Source organism: Varanus komodoensis, unplaced genomic scaffold, assembly GCF_004798865.1.
Source record: "Varanus komodoensis strain SLA01 unplaced genomic scaffold, ASM479886v1 scaffold15, whole genome shotgun sequence".
Taxonomy (NCBI): domain Eukaryota; kingdom Metazoa; phylum Chordata; class Lepidosauria; order Squamata; family Varanidae; genus Varanus; species Varanus komodoensis.
In genome coordinates this window covers 1662380-1678458 of record NW_025335440.1, presented here as the reverse complement: position 1 = coordinate 1678458, position 16079 = coordinate 1662380, and the positions used below count along the sequence as shown (strand labels likewise).

At 50.1% G+C, this 16079-nt stretch overlaps 1 protein-coding gene across 2 annotated transcripts in view; it reads left to right on the top strand.

Annotated features, from left to right (window-relative positions):
- The window catches only part of NFYC (nuclear transcription factor Y subunit gamma), a 52336-nt gene extending 36540 nt beyond the window's left edge, over positions 1-15796 (top strand). The window contains exons 4-10 of one of the 2 annotated variants that reach the window (XM_044424825.1): positions 1277-1390; positions 2828-2923; positions 9895-10068; positions 11903-12040; positions 13304-13411; positions 14250-14309; positions 14899-15796. In XM_044424825.1, coding sequence (XP_044280760.1) covers positions 1277-1390; positions 2828-2923; positions 9895-10068; positions 11903-12040; positions 13304-13411; positions 14250-14309; positions 14899-15018 — 810 coding nt within the window. In that variant the 3' untranslated portion in view covers positions 15019-15796. Of the gene's footprint in view, positions 1-1276; positions 1391-2827; positions 2924-9894; positions 10069-11881; positions 12041-13303; positions 13412-14249; positions 14310-14898 lie in introns of both variants that reach the window. The other variant, XM_044424823.1, reaches the window with a different exon arrangement.
- The last annotated feature ends 283 nt before the right edge of the window (positions 15797-16079 follow it).

Here is a 16079-nt window from a genome sequence, read left to right as displayed (position 1 = left end):
TCCCTATATATAATGTTTATGCAGTTGATGGATTCAGATGACAGAGGCATTGCTTTGCTTTTGCTAGTATGGGTGCTATAAGTTTTGCCTTTCCTGACATTTTCCATACAAGGAGGAAAACCTTAGCCAGTGGTCATCACATCTTGTAACAGCAAAGTCATGCTTCTCTTGGTCTTCACTTTTTTCATTTTTGTCATTAGGAAACTTGGTCATTAGGACAAAGTCTTTTTCCTTGTTCCATCCTTGAAGGTGATGTTCCCTCCCCTGTCCTTGCATTTTTGTTGGATGGACCTTTTTGCTTATCTTGCCAGGGTACTTCAGTGTGGGAGGAAAAACAGCTAGAGTGGCTTCAGGAGCCCTCATATGCTGGTATCTTTAGCCTTCTCCCCTCCCACCCCCTTTCACCCTCTCCGGGGGTCACCTTCCTGACCTTAGAGAGCAGCTGGTGTGGCCCTTTCCACACCACCTGTGAAGGAGCAGTGCTCCGATTCTTAGCTCCAAGGCCATAGTTCTTGGAAATCCAGAAAATCCTATGGCCCCTCCAACAGTGCCTGAGCACCCCAGTAGTGTTCTCATAATTGATTAAATCTCAGGATTAATTGCCTTACGAGCTTGTGGAGTGACTGTCCTATTTGTACAGTTAGAGAATGTTAGAGCAGAAGCAGGAGACGAAATGAAACTGACAGTGTGTTCAGAGTGAAAGGAGCTTCTTCCCCTTTGAGAAAGGAAGTTGGCCTGCTGTGCCACTTCACCGAATCTTAACTGGCAAAGAAGATGGAGGCCCTCTGCCTGCTGTTTCTCTGTGTTAAGAGGCAGCAGCCCAGAGGCTCCATATGCAGCTGTCTTGAGATCTTGCAAAGACTTGGCTTGCAATGGCCATGAGGGATTGTTGCACTTTCCGTCCTTAAAGCTGAAAGCCCATCAGCACAGAGGAGACCGAGGGCAAGTTTCTGCTCTCCCGTCAGCCCAGTGGATGGTGCTGGAGCAGCACTTCCTCTGCTCAGCCTGCTTCGCAGAGCCGTTGTGAGGGTAACTTAGGATGACATCCACATATGCACCTCTGAACTCCCTAGAAGAAAAGCAAGGTACCAGTGCGATATGCCAACGTAAGTGAATGGACAGCTCTTTCCCAGACCTGGAAAATTCCTGTATCTGGACTCTGACAAGTGAAACTTAACCAGGAACATGGAGTGTGCCAGTGAGATGGGGGAGGTCTCTGCAGTTGGGTTATTTTGTTTATGGTTAGTTGGAGTAAAATGTCCCACTTTCTTTGTAGATGATCAGTGCAGAAGCCCCCGTCCTGTTTGCCAAGGCTGCTCAGATATTCATCACAGAGCTGACGTTACGGGCCTGGATACACACAGAAGACAATAAGCGCAGGACATTGCAGGTAACAGGGGACTTGTATCTAAGTTACCTTTAAGAACTGGACTATCTCTGTTGCTCTTTGAACCTTCCTTCCATGGGGGCCAGGGGAGGGGAGGGGAGGGGAGGGGAGGGGGTGCAAGAGGCAAGCGCTGCATGTTGCCAGTCCTGCAAATGCCCATCTGTGTCTTCTCTGCTGCAAGGGGTGGGAGGACTTATACTAGGGAGGGAAGATCCAGCCCTTAACCCTTTCCCCACTCACCGCGTCCAGACCTTTTTTTCTCTGTAGTCATACATACGGAACCTTAGCAGAAGGAAAGTGCTGGCCAAAGCTGGGGGCAGAGTTACTGGGGGAAACATCCTCGGAGCCTCCTGTGAGCTTCTGTGCTGCTTCCCCAAAGCCCTGCGTCTTTCAGACTAGACTATTGTTAGCAGCTGCCAGACTGGTTTGTCGTTTAGCAATCATAGTATGAAGGCAAAACGTTTTCGGAGCAGAAAAAATCCCTCTTCTGAAACACAGTTCCTGCTCCTGGTTGCAATTAATTATGTAGCGACTGGTGGGCTGGATTAGCAGCACAAACCCATGAGGGCGAATGCCAGTATCAGTCCTTGATTTGTTGTGATTTCTGCTGAGGACCAAACTAAAGAAATCTATGGTCTTATCTCCCATGTTTTTTGAAACTTAATGCAGGCTGCTGGGGCTCCCAAGCTGATACATGAGTATTGCTGAGGTGGAGCAATTGAGATTAAGGGAAATTAGTCCCAGGGAAAAGGAGTCTTTGATTCAGTGGCTGCATTTAGCATTTCAAATTCCAGTTATGGAGTTGCAGAGACCTGAACTAGGTTTGAGGTGCTGTGTGAGTAGCATCATCTTATATCACCATTTTTTTCCTTTTAAATGCCTCCTGAAAGCCCCCGGGGAAGTTTGTTAGGAGAGAACCTAGTGGCACCAGCCACAGAGGTGCTGTTTCAGCTCTTTGGGAACCATGCACTTTTTGGGACAGGAGTCTTGTGCTGGGCTGGAACGTATTTAACAGCAGATCTTTGGTGCCTGAGGAACTGAAGCTTGGGTTTTTTCCAGACTGAGCCAATAACTGCCTGGCTGCTGGACCCTCATTTTCCCTTTTTCGGGCTTGCAAGCAGCCACTGTGCTGAGGCTTGGCCTTTTCAACCTGGTCTTCCCAACAGAAAGAGCTAGAAATGTACTACAGGGGAGAACATGGGAGCTGAGATGCTTGGTATCCAGAGTTGACCATGAGAGTCAGGGATGAATGTCTCATTTATTTGAAGCAATCGTTTGTTTGTTTGTTTTTGCCCTTTCCTTTAGTCAGAAAGGCTCACAGAGTGGCTTACTTCTGAGGCACTGCTGCTATGGAGCAAGACCAGTTTCAGCACCACATGGGACAGGCAAGGGGAAAAGAACCCAAACCCTGATCTTACCAGTACCTTCTCTTTGTTACAGAGAAATGACATTGCCATGGCCATCACCAAATTTGATCAGTTTGACTTTCTCATTGACATCGTTCCAAGGGATGAACTTAAACCTCCTAAGCGTCAGGTGAGGGTGGAACAGAGTCTGCACTGTGTTCGGATGCATGGGCCTCTTCAAATGTGGAATGTGTGTCTGGGGGATCTTTGCCAAGAAATCTGTCTGTGACGGAAGGTGCCCTCTCTCTTTTTGCTGTCCCATGCCTTTAAGATCACTGCGGCAAAATACCTTCAGTCATACACGAATCGTTCTGGTAATGTCTGTACATTGTGTCTGGGCCTTTTTTATTTTGTGTTTTGGCCTTGGGTGGTAAGGAAGTTGTTCTCCTTGGATTGGCTCTGAGCAGTAATGGTTAAACAGTATCAGGGTGGAAAAGAATTTTGTAGATGCCTTGTAGGGCCCAAAAGCACTTCCTTTTACCTTCCCTTTTACTTTTACCAGTCAAAGTGGTCAAGCATTCAGTGTAGCCCTTGCTAAAACCTTTTTTACATGATACTCATGTCCTGTCTTTTCTGCTTTGTACAATGTGTGGGATATATTAGGTGCTTTTATAAAAAATAGATATTGAGGTTAAACTGTAGTACAAACTGTGCACACTCTTAACACAGCAGACTTTGTGTGTACATCTAGCATTCACTGGTCCACGTTATCTGATACACCTGAAGTCCCATATAGGCAGGACACCATTTCCCCTCCCCAGAAAACCTCCCCGAAACTGTTTCCCTTCAGAAGTTGTGGATTACAACTCACATCAACCTCAGCCAGGTGGTCAGCAGTGATGGGTGTTGTAGTCCAAGACTTCTGGGGGACACCAGGTCCGGGAAGGCTAGTATATAACAGCATTCCAGTCCTTTGCAATCTGCAAATCAGGTATAAAGCAGCCAAAGAGACAGAGCTTGTGGCATACCTTGAGTCTCCCTGCTACTGCTCCTGGTTAGGGTTTGGGTTATAGCTAAGAAATGCAGTGTGGGGCTGGCCTGAAATGGCTGAATGTGGATGGAAGTTCAGCTAACGTGTATGCTGTCCAGGGCTTATATCTTCTCCTGTTGAGGATGGAACAAGTTATTCACTCATTTTTATTAGTCCTCGGCTTTTAAAAAATGTTATTTTTAAAACCCAGTTTGGTGAATGCTTATTCTCCCAAACACTTAGTTTTTCTGTCATGTCAGTGTGACAGGCGGTATTGCCAGTGCCTTTGAGACGGGTAATTGAATGTTTTAGAAATTGTGAAAAGCAGCATGAGTATTGATTTGAAGTGCTGAGTGCCCCCCGCTCTCTGAACCCACAATTGGACACTTGATTACCTGCCCAGCAGGTTTCCATTACATAAGCAATAACCTGCGCACAGTGCAGGAGGTTTATGTCAGGTGCTTAGAGACTGGATGCATGCAGCCTTATGGCACTTTCCTCTTGGCCGTCTGAAATGTTCACAAGGGCACTTGAGTTTGCCTGGTTAAAAAATCTTGTCCAGTTGGCTGGGCAGATAGGTATAACAAACATTAATTTACTAAACCAGCAACAGCAAACATAATCGTACTTATTAGAAGAATCGCCATCTTCTAGAGGACTCTTTCTCTTCCAAGAAGCTCTACCAAAAAAATCCAGATCACAAGAAGGCTCACTACTGCCTCGCAGTAAGGAATGAACCACGCTGGGAACATCGCATCCTGACTCCGTCTGGGCAGTCATTGCTCCTGTAAACATCCTTGACTGGAAGCTGTATGGTGCTGGAAGGGGCTTTCAGTCGGATGTTTACAGCGGCAGGCTGCTGCAGTCCTCCCAGGATGAAGAGGGTTTGTATTGAAGAATGGCTCTGGGGGGGCCTCTGGCGGGGAGGCAGCTGCTGAGTTAGGACACCTCCGCTCCTTGAGGCACAGCCGTAGAGCTCACAGCTAGGTAAGTGGCGGTCACTCAGTGCCATCCCTGTGCATGGCACTCTTGCGGAGTTTCATGAGTCGCCATGTGGCTTTCAGACTAAATGTTGGCAGTGTGGGAGGCAACAGCAGATGTAGCCGCACGTGATTAGGCTTCATGACTTGAATCAGCAGCTCTGACATGATATGTGCAGGCATGTCAATGGGTGTTTGTGGCAATGTCCTGAGCAGTCCTTGATTCTGCAGGTCGCTTGCTAATCTAGGAGAGCATGATGATGTTAATAGGCCTTCCAAGTCAAGTTGGCCGGCATTGAGTAATGATGGAGCGTTACTCTGCAGTAAACCATCAGATCACTGCTCCTCTTCCTGCTAAAGCCTGCAGTGATGCAAATGTTGTGTGAATGCCCCAGGCCTGGGAGGTTGAGAAGATTTGGGAAGCGACTGCTGTGGGGGAGATCTGACGTTATCTCCTGCTGGAAAGCCTAAGACAACTCTGAGGAAGGAGGCTCTGCTCTCTTTGAAATTCATTCCCACATTTATTTATTATTTAATACAAACATTTGTATCCCGTCCTTCCACACAAGTGCACAGGATGGCTTACATAGTATAAAGTTACAATAATACAAAAATAAAACCACAATCATTAAAAACATCTAAAATGGAACATTATAAACTGAAAAATAAGAAGGGAAAAATAAAATAGGAATAGGAAATGCGACTGTGAAAACAGAAAAGAAAACAAAAAAACCTTAAAACGTCTAAAACCCTTAATTATTAAAATGTTGGTTAAATAAAAAGGTAGAATGCAGATGTGTAGAAGACGTCAGTAGAATAGCCCCTGCTTTGGTCAGCAGATTATTCACCCCCACCCCTGCCTTCACTGCTGCAGTGACCTCCTGCTCTCTGTATCTTTACAGCCCCCATACACCCCTTTCCAGTACGGGATGGGTATTTTCTCGGCCAGGGAAATGTTTCTCCGGCAAGCATTTCCGGGCTTGCTATTTGAGCGCTCAATCCGATGTTCACACTGTAAGCATAGTGTGGTATACATAGCACCTGCAACAAACTGTTGCAGTGTGGAGGGCCCCCATTTGGTTCAAGGATAGTCAGTTCCATTCCACTACATAAACACCACCACAAGACTCAGTCAGCATTTTGCAGCCACTGAGCATGCTCAGTCCTCACGGGGCTGTCTGAGTGTTCCTCTTCAGGATCTTTTGGAAACCACGTGGTTCCCCAGGCTGGCTGGTACCTCTCTCTCATGCAGGGATAGCGCCATTTTGGCTGCATAAGATGTGTTCATCTCTGACATTTGGAAATGAATGGTCTTGCACACACACACACACAATTTCCTGTGGGTCTCTCCATGTGCATGGGAGACGACGTGCTGAAAACAAATTTTACAGGGTGTCAAACAGGCATTTTAAACGAAAGAACCAGCCTGTGCCCAGTCAGCTGACAAGGCTGAAGAACCCGCGTGTAGCACGAGTGGGAGGCTGAGCTTTCGTCAATGCAGGGAGGCTCCAAAGAGCCGGGCCCAACTTGGCGCACCATCTTTGCCAGTTACCCGCAGTGTGGGCTGCAGCACTCCTTCCTGAGTAGACTCCAGAGTGTAATTGATTTGGTCCATGGGGCCTTCGCTCTCCCTGTGTACCAAGTTGGGTGCTGTTCCAAATCTGCTGCTGCTGCCCCCAGGAGACCAAGAATGGAGACGTCCGCACCTCTTTCTCCCAGCCACATTCCAAGGATTGCAACACCACATTCCATGGAGCTTTGGGGAGGAATGAAGTCAGCCTCTGCCTCTGTATAACTCGCATTCCTAGTGAATATTTTGCAGCGCTTCGGGCAGGAATGGCTTGGCATCTGAACCAGTTTGAGCCAGGCTGTATCCTGCCTGCAGCAGCAGTCGTCGTCGCTTGTTTTCAGCCCATCCTTCCTTGGAATAGGCAGTCACCCACCCAAGTTCATATATTAGTTTGGGTGTGAAATGAGGCCACCCAGAAATAACATTGTGGCCTCTTATTCAGCGGACTCCTTAGGTACAGAGAACTATGTAAATGAAAAGAAAAATGCAAATTTGAAAGCACACTTGAAACAACCTGGCATGGGCCTTTGAAGTTTCAGGGTGCTGTTCAGGCAGGGTTGGGGGTGGTAGAAAATGGAGGATCTGCAACGGCGCAGGCCATTAATATAACATGGAGGAATGTGGATTCAGACTGATAGGACATGTGCTGTGTGGCTTAAAAATTGACTTCCTTTCATGTTTTGTTGTTATGCGCCATCAAGTTGTCTCTGGCTTATGGCAACCGTATGAGTGAGAGCCCTCCAGAATGCCCTGCCCAGGACAGCCCTGCCCAGCTCTCGTAAACTCAGGACTGTGGCTTCCCTAATGGGAGCTGATCCGCCTCACAGGCAGCCTTCCCTTTCTTCTGCCTTTGCCTTTCCTCTGCCGGATTTTCCAGTAGAGGGGGGGTTCAGAAAGGAGAGGAAAGGGGGCTCCTTCCTTTTCCTACATGCCTCCCTCCCTCCAGCTCTGCCATGTAACTGTGGTGCTCCTACAATACACAGCTGGAGAAGATCTCACGGGAACTGAGCAGGAAAAAAGTGCTTTCCTCACACTTGTGCATGTCCACACACACAAAGAACCACAAGGCTCTAACTCCAGGCTGGCTGAGCCTGAAATATCAGCTTCCCTCTTAATAGCAACTCCCCGCCACCCCTTGTACGGAGAAATACACAGCAACATCTCCCAGCCATTTGTAAAATTAGTGTCCACTTTTCCCTCTTCAGTCTCCTTCAGTGAATGGGGATGTATTTGTTACTCATCTTTTGCTACGAGTAGAGAGATAAGGAATATGGCGTTTAGGCAAAATGCTGCAGGGGTGGAGACCCTTGTATGGATGCATTCTGCATACGAAGCAGCTTTCAGTTCTTAAGTCATAAAGGGATAATTTCCCCTCCCCGTAAACATTCTTGTCCTACTCTGTAGTCTGCTGTCTTGACCCAGTCCAGTGACTTCACACAAGTGATCATTACGTAAGGCTGATGGAATCCATTCTTGCCATTCTTGGCCATCTTGCCTCCTGGCCTCTGCTAACCCAGAGGGCTGCTGGCACAAGGGCTGGATGACTGCTTGATCGCAATTTTAAGGCAGTACTTGTTCATTTTCAAAGTGCTTCAGAAACTTCTAAACCTTGCATAAGAATTTTTAAAGTGGGTATTAGGAAATTGCTTTGTAGACCTTCCCTGTCTGTCTGTATGAAGAAGCTTAAGCTGTAAAGCCAGAACAAACCCAGGATCTACAGTTTAGAAGATGGGGCAGCTTCACACCCCAGGGAGAGTGCCTGGATATTTTCTCGGTTGTGAGGGAGCACATTGGCAGGAGACCTTGGCCAAACAAGAGTGGCAGTGGGCAGCATGGCAGTTGGCCCCCAGTGCTCATGGACTCTCCAGAGGGATCTTGTAGTCATAGGCTTTCGAGTGCCTGCCTGCCTGCCAGGAACATCTGGCTGTTGAGTTTGTCCCACTGGGGGCCAGGATGAGTTCAGTCACAGCTGACCCGGGCAGGGGCTGCAACCAGCACATGAAAGGTGGAAGCACTCAGTGACCATGAAGCCTCCACACAGAGACTTCTCTCGCTGCCTTTATGAGCAAGGAGAGGAAATGGAGGCCGCTGGACCAGCTCGGGCCTTTTCCGTGCAGCAGCGTGTGTAAACATCCTACACTCTCAGCTGTGGCTTTGTAGTGGCTGGGAGGAGGGTGTTTGCGCCTGCTGCCATGGGCTGATTCCTTGTGGGGCTGGAAGTCGGCATGCTGTGTATCTGCTCCCCACAGCCCCCTCTTGTGATGGCGCCTGGTAGAGATTCCCAACAGGACTGAGAGAGCTTTTATAGAAATGCGTTCCTGTTTTACTGGAGAGTGCTTTAAATTGTGTCATCATAGCAACTCAGGTTTGGTAAGGACCAAAAAGCTGTCTGTTTAAACAGGCTCTTCCTCTGCTGGGGGTCAGGTTTGCATGCCCAGACACACCCACCCACCTCCCCTCCCTGTTCATTGAGATCTTGGGATCTGGGGGAGGGGGGGAGATAACGTCTTTCCCGCCCCATAGTGATCACTGCTGAGATTGCTCTTGGTCTGCTGCTGCCAGCAGTGGGAAGGCCATGAACTTGGGAGGCTGGGAATTCTTTTTAGAGGGAAAAGTGGGTGGGAGGCTGCTGACTGTGGCGGCTGCAGGCCCCGTGTTCTGCCCAGGGCTGTTTAGTATCCAGTCCTGCCCGTTTTTTCAGGGGACAAAAGCTCTAGTCCAGGTGATGCGATACGATTCGTGGGAGGGCACCCCTCCCCACCACCAGCGCCCCATGTTGTCTGAATTGCAGAATTCTTGTAAGAATGGAATGGTAATGCCAGCAGTGGTTTTGACCAAGGGTTTTTCGGCTCTCTGAACCCATGTTAGAGAAACTAACATGGGAGTGGCTCGTCTTAATTTGGGCTTCTGTTTATTGCATTTTACATCCCACTCGTGCTTTGGGGAGGCCTGGATGGAATACAGGGGAACATTCCACTCCAGTCTTGCTCAGATAGATTAGGCTGAAAGATTGTGCTTTGTCCAAGGTGAACTACACAGGGGACCACAAACTTGACCCTGCGCCTTCCCATCCTCTGCAGCAGCACATCAAGCCATTCATTAGAGGATCACCAATTCTTCCATAGCCCATAGTGAAATCCTAGCCTGTCCTTTTGCCCCCAGATGGGGGAAGGCCTGCTAGTGCAGGAGCATTCTCACACATCCGACATCCTACCTCCTGTCAGTAGCCAAACAAACAAAACTTCCATGAAAGGATGCAGTTAGAGGGGACTGAAAGAGTTTCTTGGGAACAGAAATGAGTGAGAAATGTTGTCTGATGCACACATTCAAGTAAAATTTAAGAGCTTTCCATTTCGGGGGGTGGGTGCAAATGGAAAAAATGGTGATGTCACAGTCATTTTGAGGTGCCTCGATTTTTAATTTCTTGTAATGCTCTTTCTGCATGTGGAATCCATTATTCCAATCTCAGTTAGCATGAGGCTACTGAATGTTACTGAAGACACCAGCTATCTTTCTCATGGTGTTACCAGATTCCAGCTGGCGAAGCCGCTTTTCCAGCCCTTTCTTCTTCTTTGGCACAGGAGGAGGTGCGCCAGGCCGTGACCCCGGCAGAGCCCGTCCAGTACTACTTCACGCTCGCCCAGCAGCCCGCGGCTGTCCAAGTGCAGGGGCAGCAGCAGGGGCAGCAGACGACCACGTCCACGACGACCATCCAGCCAGGGCAGATCATCATCGCACAGCCCCAGCAAGGGCAGGTTGGCGCCTGGGCATTCGTGGGGTGGGCGGGGAGGTGCTTTGAGCTCTGCACTGGCATTTGCCCTCTTGATTGTTTTCCGTTTAGCGTTAAAGGCCACATAGCGCCAACAGCAGGGTGGGGGAAAGGGCTTCCCATTAGAGGAAGGCAGTATGAACAACTCCTCATAAAGGCTATTGAGATGTAAGGCTGATACTGGTAGGGAAAAAGAAAGCTGGGAATGCCGGTCAGTGCAAGCTGCCCAGCTCTCTAACTGATTGCCCACCTGCTGTGGGCAAGGGGCTGCACATCCAGGGATAACCTGGTCGAAATACGTCTCTGCTGCTACGCAACCCAGAAGGCTGCCAGGGTGGCGTATGCATAACGCTCTGTATTGTATTCTTCTATTTTGATGTACACCACCCACAGAGTTTCACCTATGAGCAGTACAGAAATGAAATAATAATACAAGGCTATCCCTGTCTGCAGATTTAGACTCCAGAAGGGTGCAGTGCACAAGGAAAAATGAAGTGGGGGAGAAAGGGAGCCTTGCCGTTGGGCTGGTGGACTGGCCCTGCCTTCCCTCTCATCTCCCTCCATGCCACCTGCCGGAGTATGGGAAGGGAAGGGAGCCCTTCAGTCCAGTGGATGCCAGAGGGCAGGGGCTCACCCCCTCTGCCACGACACAGGTCTCTCGGCTGCCACGGGCATGTGGCTTTCGCCATGGCTGTCTTGGAGAAGAGGACTGTGGCTTGGCAGCGTATTTGCTCGCTTCGGTTGAGGGAAGGGCAGCTGGGCGATGTGCAGGTGTTTGCATGAAGGGCCGCCTCGTTGGTGCTCTGTTCTCTGAAGCGGAGGCAGGTGGTGTCTTGCCTCAGCTCGGCTGGGGGGACGGCAGTCCCTGGTGGAGCCTTCAGGCTTTCCCTGAGCCGTCCCAGAGTGCACAAGGACAATCCAGAGAGGAAGATGGAAGGGTGTGCAGGAAACCAGTGGGCCGCCGCTGCTTCTCCCTTTTGCCCGCTTGGAGTCACATGGCATTTGCCAGTCTGAAAATTCAGCAGACATAACTTGCATACGGACAGGCTGGCATGAAGAGCAGCAGCAGCCTTCCTTTACATAAACATATTTAAAATCTGTATGCCACCCAACAGGCCGGTCCCGAGCCAGTCAGCGTACAGAAGTATTACATGAAGGAGCTAGTACTCCATGAAGAACAGCTGACAGACGCAAAGAGCAGCAGTCAAAACAGCAGCCGGCAAAGATGGGTGGTGGCAGTGGCTGCTGTTGAGAGTAGCCCAGGGGCCTCCTCGCAGCTGCCTGTGTCTCGTGGACAGAAACGTCTCCTCTGTGCTGCGTCAAAATCAGAAGCAGGCTGCCGGGGTGGTGTTGCACAGACCAGGCGCATCCAGGAGCAGCGAGCAGACCCTGCTTCTTTCTGCCTTGGGAAGAAGCTAAGAAGGGGGAGAATGAGGTGAAGGCAGAGGCTGTATGTTGACTCTCCTGCCTGGTGTTCCCAGTCCCTCCTCCTCCTGGAGTCTCAGCTTGGTTGGGCCATGTGCATGTTCCGTTTGTGCTGTCTGCCCCTTGAGATCTGGCAGGCTGCACACCCAGGGAAGCCTGCAGGAAGAGGTGGATCCCCTCTCCACAGGTCTTGCCACCTTGCCACGAACGTTCTGGCCACAGTCACCCTTCTCACGTCTGTCCAGAGTTTCCCGTTTCCCTCCACTTCGGTGCCTTGCTGGCTTAGCACCTGAAAATCAAAATATAAATCCTGGAGGCAGCCAGCATGCCGCCTCGGAAGGCTCAGCCACTTTCCAAATGCTCTCTTCCTCCAGACCACCCCTGTCACCATGCAGGTGGGCGAAGGACAGCAGGTGCAGATCGTCCAGGCGCAGCCCCAGGGGCAAGCCCAGCCAGCGCAGAGCGGGACTGGGCAGACCATGCAAGTCATGCAGCAGATCATCACCAACACTGGCGAAATCCAGCAGATACCGGTGAGAGCCTTGCGGCCCTTCGCCTCTTTCCGCGTCGCGTGGTCTTCCTGCTCCCTGTCGCCACAGACGGGATGTCTTGTCTCCAGGTGCTCCCCTCCTTCCAGGCGCAGCTCAGGACGTAGAATGACGCTGGGTGGGGTTGCACATGAGCACAGCCCACCTTCGAGCCAGCCGCAAGGGGTGGGTTGTTCACGGGGCTCCCAACAGGCAGCTGGGCCGAGTGTGACTTGTCCCTGCCTCCTTCCCCCTCAGTCCCTCGTGGGTACCCCAGGGGCCGCTGCAGTGAGGCCGGCACGTCTGCTCTCCCCCCACCACAATGGCCCGCACTTTGGCTTGCAAACCGTTCCTCTTTAACATCTTTTCATCTGAGCGCTTTTCAGACGCCCACTGAGGCGGCCAGCCCAGGCAGTCTGCAGTGCTGGCAGGGGGCAGCAGCCCCGCGATGCCTGCTCCAGCCTGCCAGGGAGGCTGGTGCTGGAGGCAGCCCAGGCTGGCTTGGCACGGGGTGATGCTTTCACCAGGGGGGCGACTCACCTGGCTGCTCACCTGGGTCCAGCAAGCCATGGGGTCAGGTGGTTTATTGCCCACAAGCAAGCCACACTGCAGAAACTGGCGTCGGTGTGTGCAGCGTGGCAGCTTGCTGGGAGATGGCACGCTGCAGGAAGCCATCCCCTATTCCTGGCCGGGGTCACGTGCTTACCCTTGTCTGCTACCTGCTGCTCACTGCCCTCGGTTGCTCATGAATCCACTCCTCTAGAGGGAGGAGCCCAGTAGCCCCTCCGTTGATTCCTCCCACTCCTTTCTCGTGGCCAGCCACACTGGCTGCTGGGAGCAGAGTCACTGCAGGCACGGGGGCTGCAGCGAGTCTTTGGACTGTACTCTGTGGTGGGAGACGTTTGGCACTTGGCCCCAGAAGCCCTTTCACGGAAGTGGTGCCCACCGCAAATGCCACGTGCAGTCCAGTGCTAAGGATGGGCATTCCCCACCTTACCTTGCTCTCCCTCGGCAAAATGCTATCTCAGCATGTGCTGATTGCTTCTGACAGAAGATTCGCAAGTGTGGGGAGCAGGTTCTTGTTCCCCACACCTTCCCTTCTTCAGTGCCGCACTGGAAGTAGTGGAGTAGGGGTGTGCTTATGTTTCCGCTCCGGCTCCCGTTGGTCCACCAGCCTCTATATCTCCCCTTGGCCCTTGGAAACTGACGGGCAGACATGTTTCAGGGTACTAGCTCTGTGTCACCTCCCTCCCTCTTCCCCATTTCCAGGTGCAGCTCAACGCCGGCCAGCTACAGTATATCCGCTTAGCTCAGCCTGTGTCTGGCACCCAGGTGGTCCAGGGTCAGATCCAGACTCTCGCAGCCAGTACACAGCAGGTATAAACAGGTTTGATAAAAGCTCTTAAAATACCCCGGCTAGGTTGGAAAGCCGTTAACTTTCGTGAGGTGCAGACTCTGGAGCAAGGAATGGGGATAGCTTTGCTGAGCTTGAGTTTCTGCTCTCAGATTTATCCATTTAAAAAAATACTCAGATGTGTGAGGTGATCTGTGTTGATCCCACTCCGCTGTACATCTGGCAAGGGTCTCTAGGACAGCTTTTCCATTTTGGCCAGCTGCCAGTCGTTATGTTGCTTTTCTTTGTATTCAGCCATTGTATCTGTCTAATTTCCAGTGCTTTACAAGACTATTTGCATCACTGTTAAATACATTCATTGAATAAATCCTTTCAGTCCTGTGTACTGCAGTCTTCCAACTCATACAGGCCTGGAATAGACTTTTATCTTCTACCTGGGACCAGCCTTACTAATTTTGTTGTAAATCAGATATTATTCTCTTCCTCTTTCTCATTCACTGACCTTGTTTCTCCCCATTAAAAAAGTTGCGCCTCCCACCTGATCTCAAGGTGCAGTCCATGTATGGATCCCAGCGCACCACCTTCAACAGAGTTAGACTTCAGAGCACTAACCTGCAGAGCTGGATTACAGCTGAGGGCCAATTAAAAGAGGAGGCCTATGGCTCAGCAGGCCAAGAGGTTCTGGGAGGTGTAATCCAAGAGCCTGGAAGGTTGATTTAAGATTTAGAAGAGTTCCAGTATTCTCTGTCTCTGCTGCGTAGATAAGGCATGTGTCCTCGGACACGTACACATACACTCACACACACCTTTTTTCTTTAAAGAATGGGACTGCAAATGTCAATAAATCCATGTCTTTTGTAGATTGCACAGACAGAAGTTCAACAGGGGCAGCAGCAATTCAGCCAGTTTACAGATGGACAGGTATGAGCCTCAGAAGCCATGGTGGCTGTTTTTGGGACATATTGATGTAGGTTAGGGGTTGTCAAACTTTTTCGGCCGGGGGGCAGTTGAAAGGCAGCAGGCGGGCGTATGGCGAGGCAGCGGCTTGCTTGCTCGGAGATCGTTTTTTCCAAGTGCATCCAAAACCTCTGAGGTGCGCTGCACAAATGGGCATGGTGGACCAGATTCGGCCCGCAGGCCGTAGTTTGAGGATCCATGATGTAGGTGGATCCACTCCAGAAGGAGGCTTGTTGCCTAAACAGGATCAAGCGAGGGGTGTCCACCAGCCCACTCCTCTTTTTGCTAAGAAAGCAAACGGTTGATGGGGTTCAGGGCTTGGGTGAAGGTCATCTTTTTGCTCCATCTGTGTATTTCAGACCTAGGACAGTAAATGTTTTGAATACTTCCTTACAGGCGAAGGGATTACCATTAGTATTGGCAGCTGGGATTTATTTTCAGTCGAGTACCGCCAATTATGAAAGTGAGATGTTTGTGGCATCCATGTCTTGAGCTTGCTGAGTGGGTTCTGGATTTGGTTACATGGTGGTTCTCCTTGCTTGCTTTCTTCCAGCAACTGTACCAGATCCAGCAAGTGACTATGCCTGCCGGTCAGGACATCACCCAACCCATGTTCATTCAATCCACCAATCAGACGACAGATGGACAGGCCCCCCAGGTTACAGGAGACTGAGCTGGTCCAGCCAGAAGGCTTCCTTCCAACTTGACTAAGAGACCACCAAGCAGGTCCAGGAGGTCTCCTTAACGTTCCTCCTCCCCATCTCTTCCCTAGTATGTATCTTCATTCGGTATAAAGCAACCAAGGGCTGAGAGCGGCGTTGCATTATATGAACTGCTTCAAACTGGTGGGGGAAAGTATTCTCCTGAACTGACAGCGATGCAATATTTTGGTTTTTAGAAGTTTCAAATTCTGCATCGCTCCATGATTGTGCTCTGTGTACAGAAATACATTTTATACAGCTCTGTCAAGCAGTGTTGCTACTCTTTGTTTCTTTAACGGTCCAGCGTCTTTTCTTGGTCCCTCCCACTTCCCCATCCAGTCAACAACCAACTTCCCGGATGTGCATCCATATCACCTGTGCTTTCGCTTTAGAGGGACATCTCCTACTTGTGTAACTTAGTCACAATGTATATGAGTGTATGTACAAGTGTGTGTGTGTGTGAGAGAGAGAGGGGGGGTGGGGAGGGGGAGGAATGGGCAAGTGGAATTTCCAGTTTTTTAAATAATGTCCCAAGTGTAGCTTCCAAGGACAACCCCCCCCCCCCAGATGTGTTCCTACATTAAGCCTATTTTCTAAAGCCTTTAAAGTTGCCCTTGCATTATTTTGGAAATATTTAACAGTCTGGATGCGTGGATTTGAGTTATTGGTTAAGTGTATGAAGAAGATGTTCCATCAAAGCATGTGTTTAAAAGCTGCATGAAATGCAATAAACTTTTTTTTAATATGCTACTTCAGTACTTCATGCCTCCTTCAACTATTCTTGTTTGTTGACCCTGGCCCACTTGGTCAGAGCTGACACAAGAGAATTCTGTTGCAAACAAAGAAGATCTAGGTGGCTCTCCCCTCTGGTGGCAAAATGGATAATCAGACAGACTGTAAGGCCGCCCCAGAATCTAATGCTGAGGGAAGTTATCTGGCATGTTCTGCTGGTAGATTTGGTCCTGGCTTATGAAAGAGCCTTAGGCTGGTTCACATTCTTGAGTGGCCCTCCACCTGTGCCCTACACCTGTGC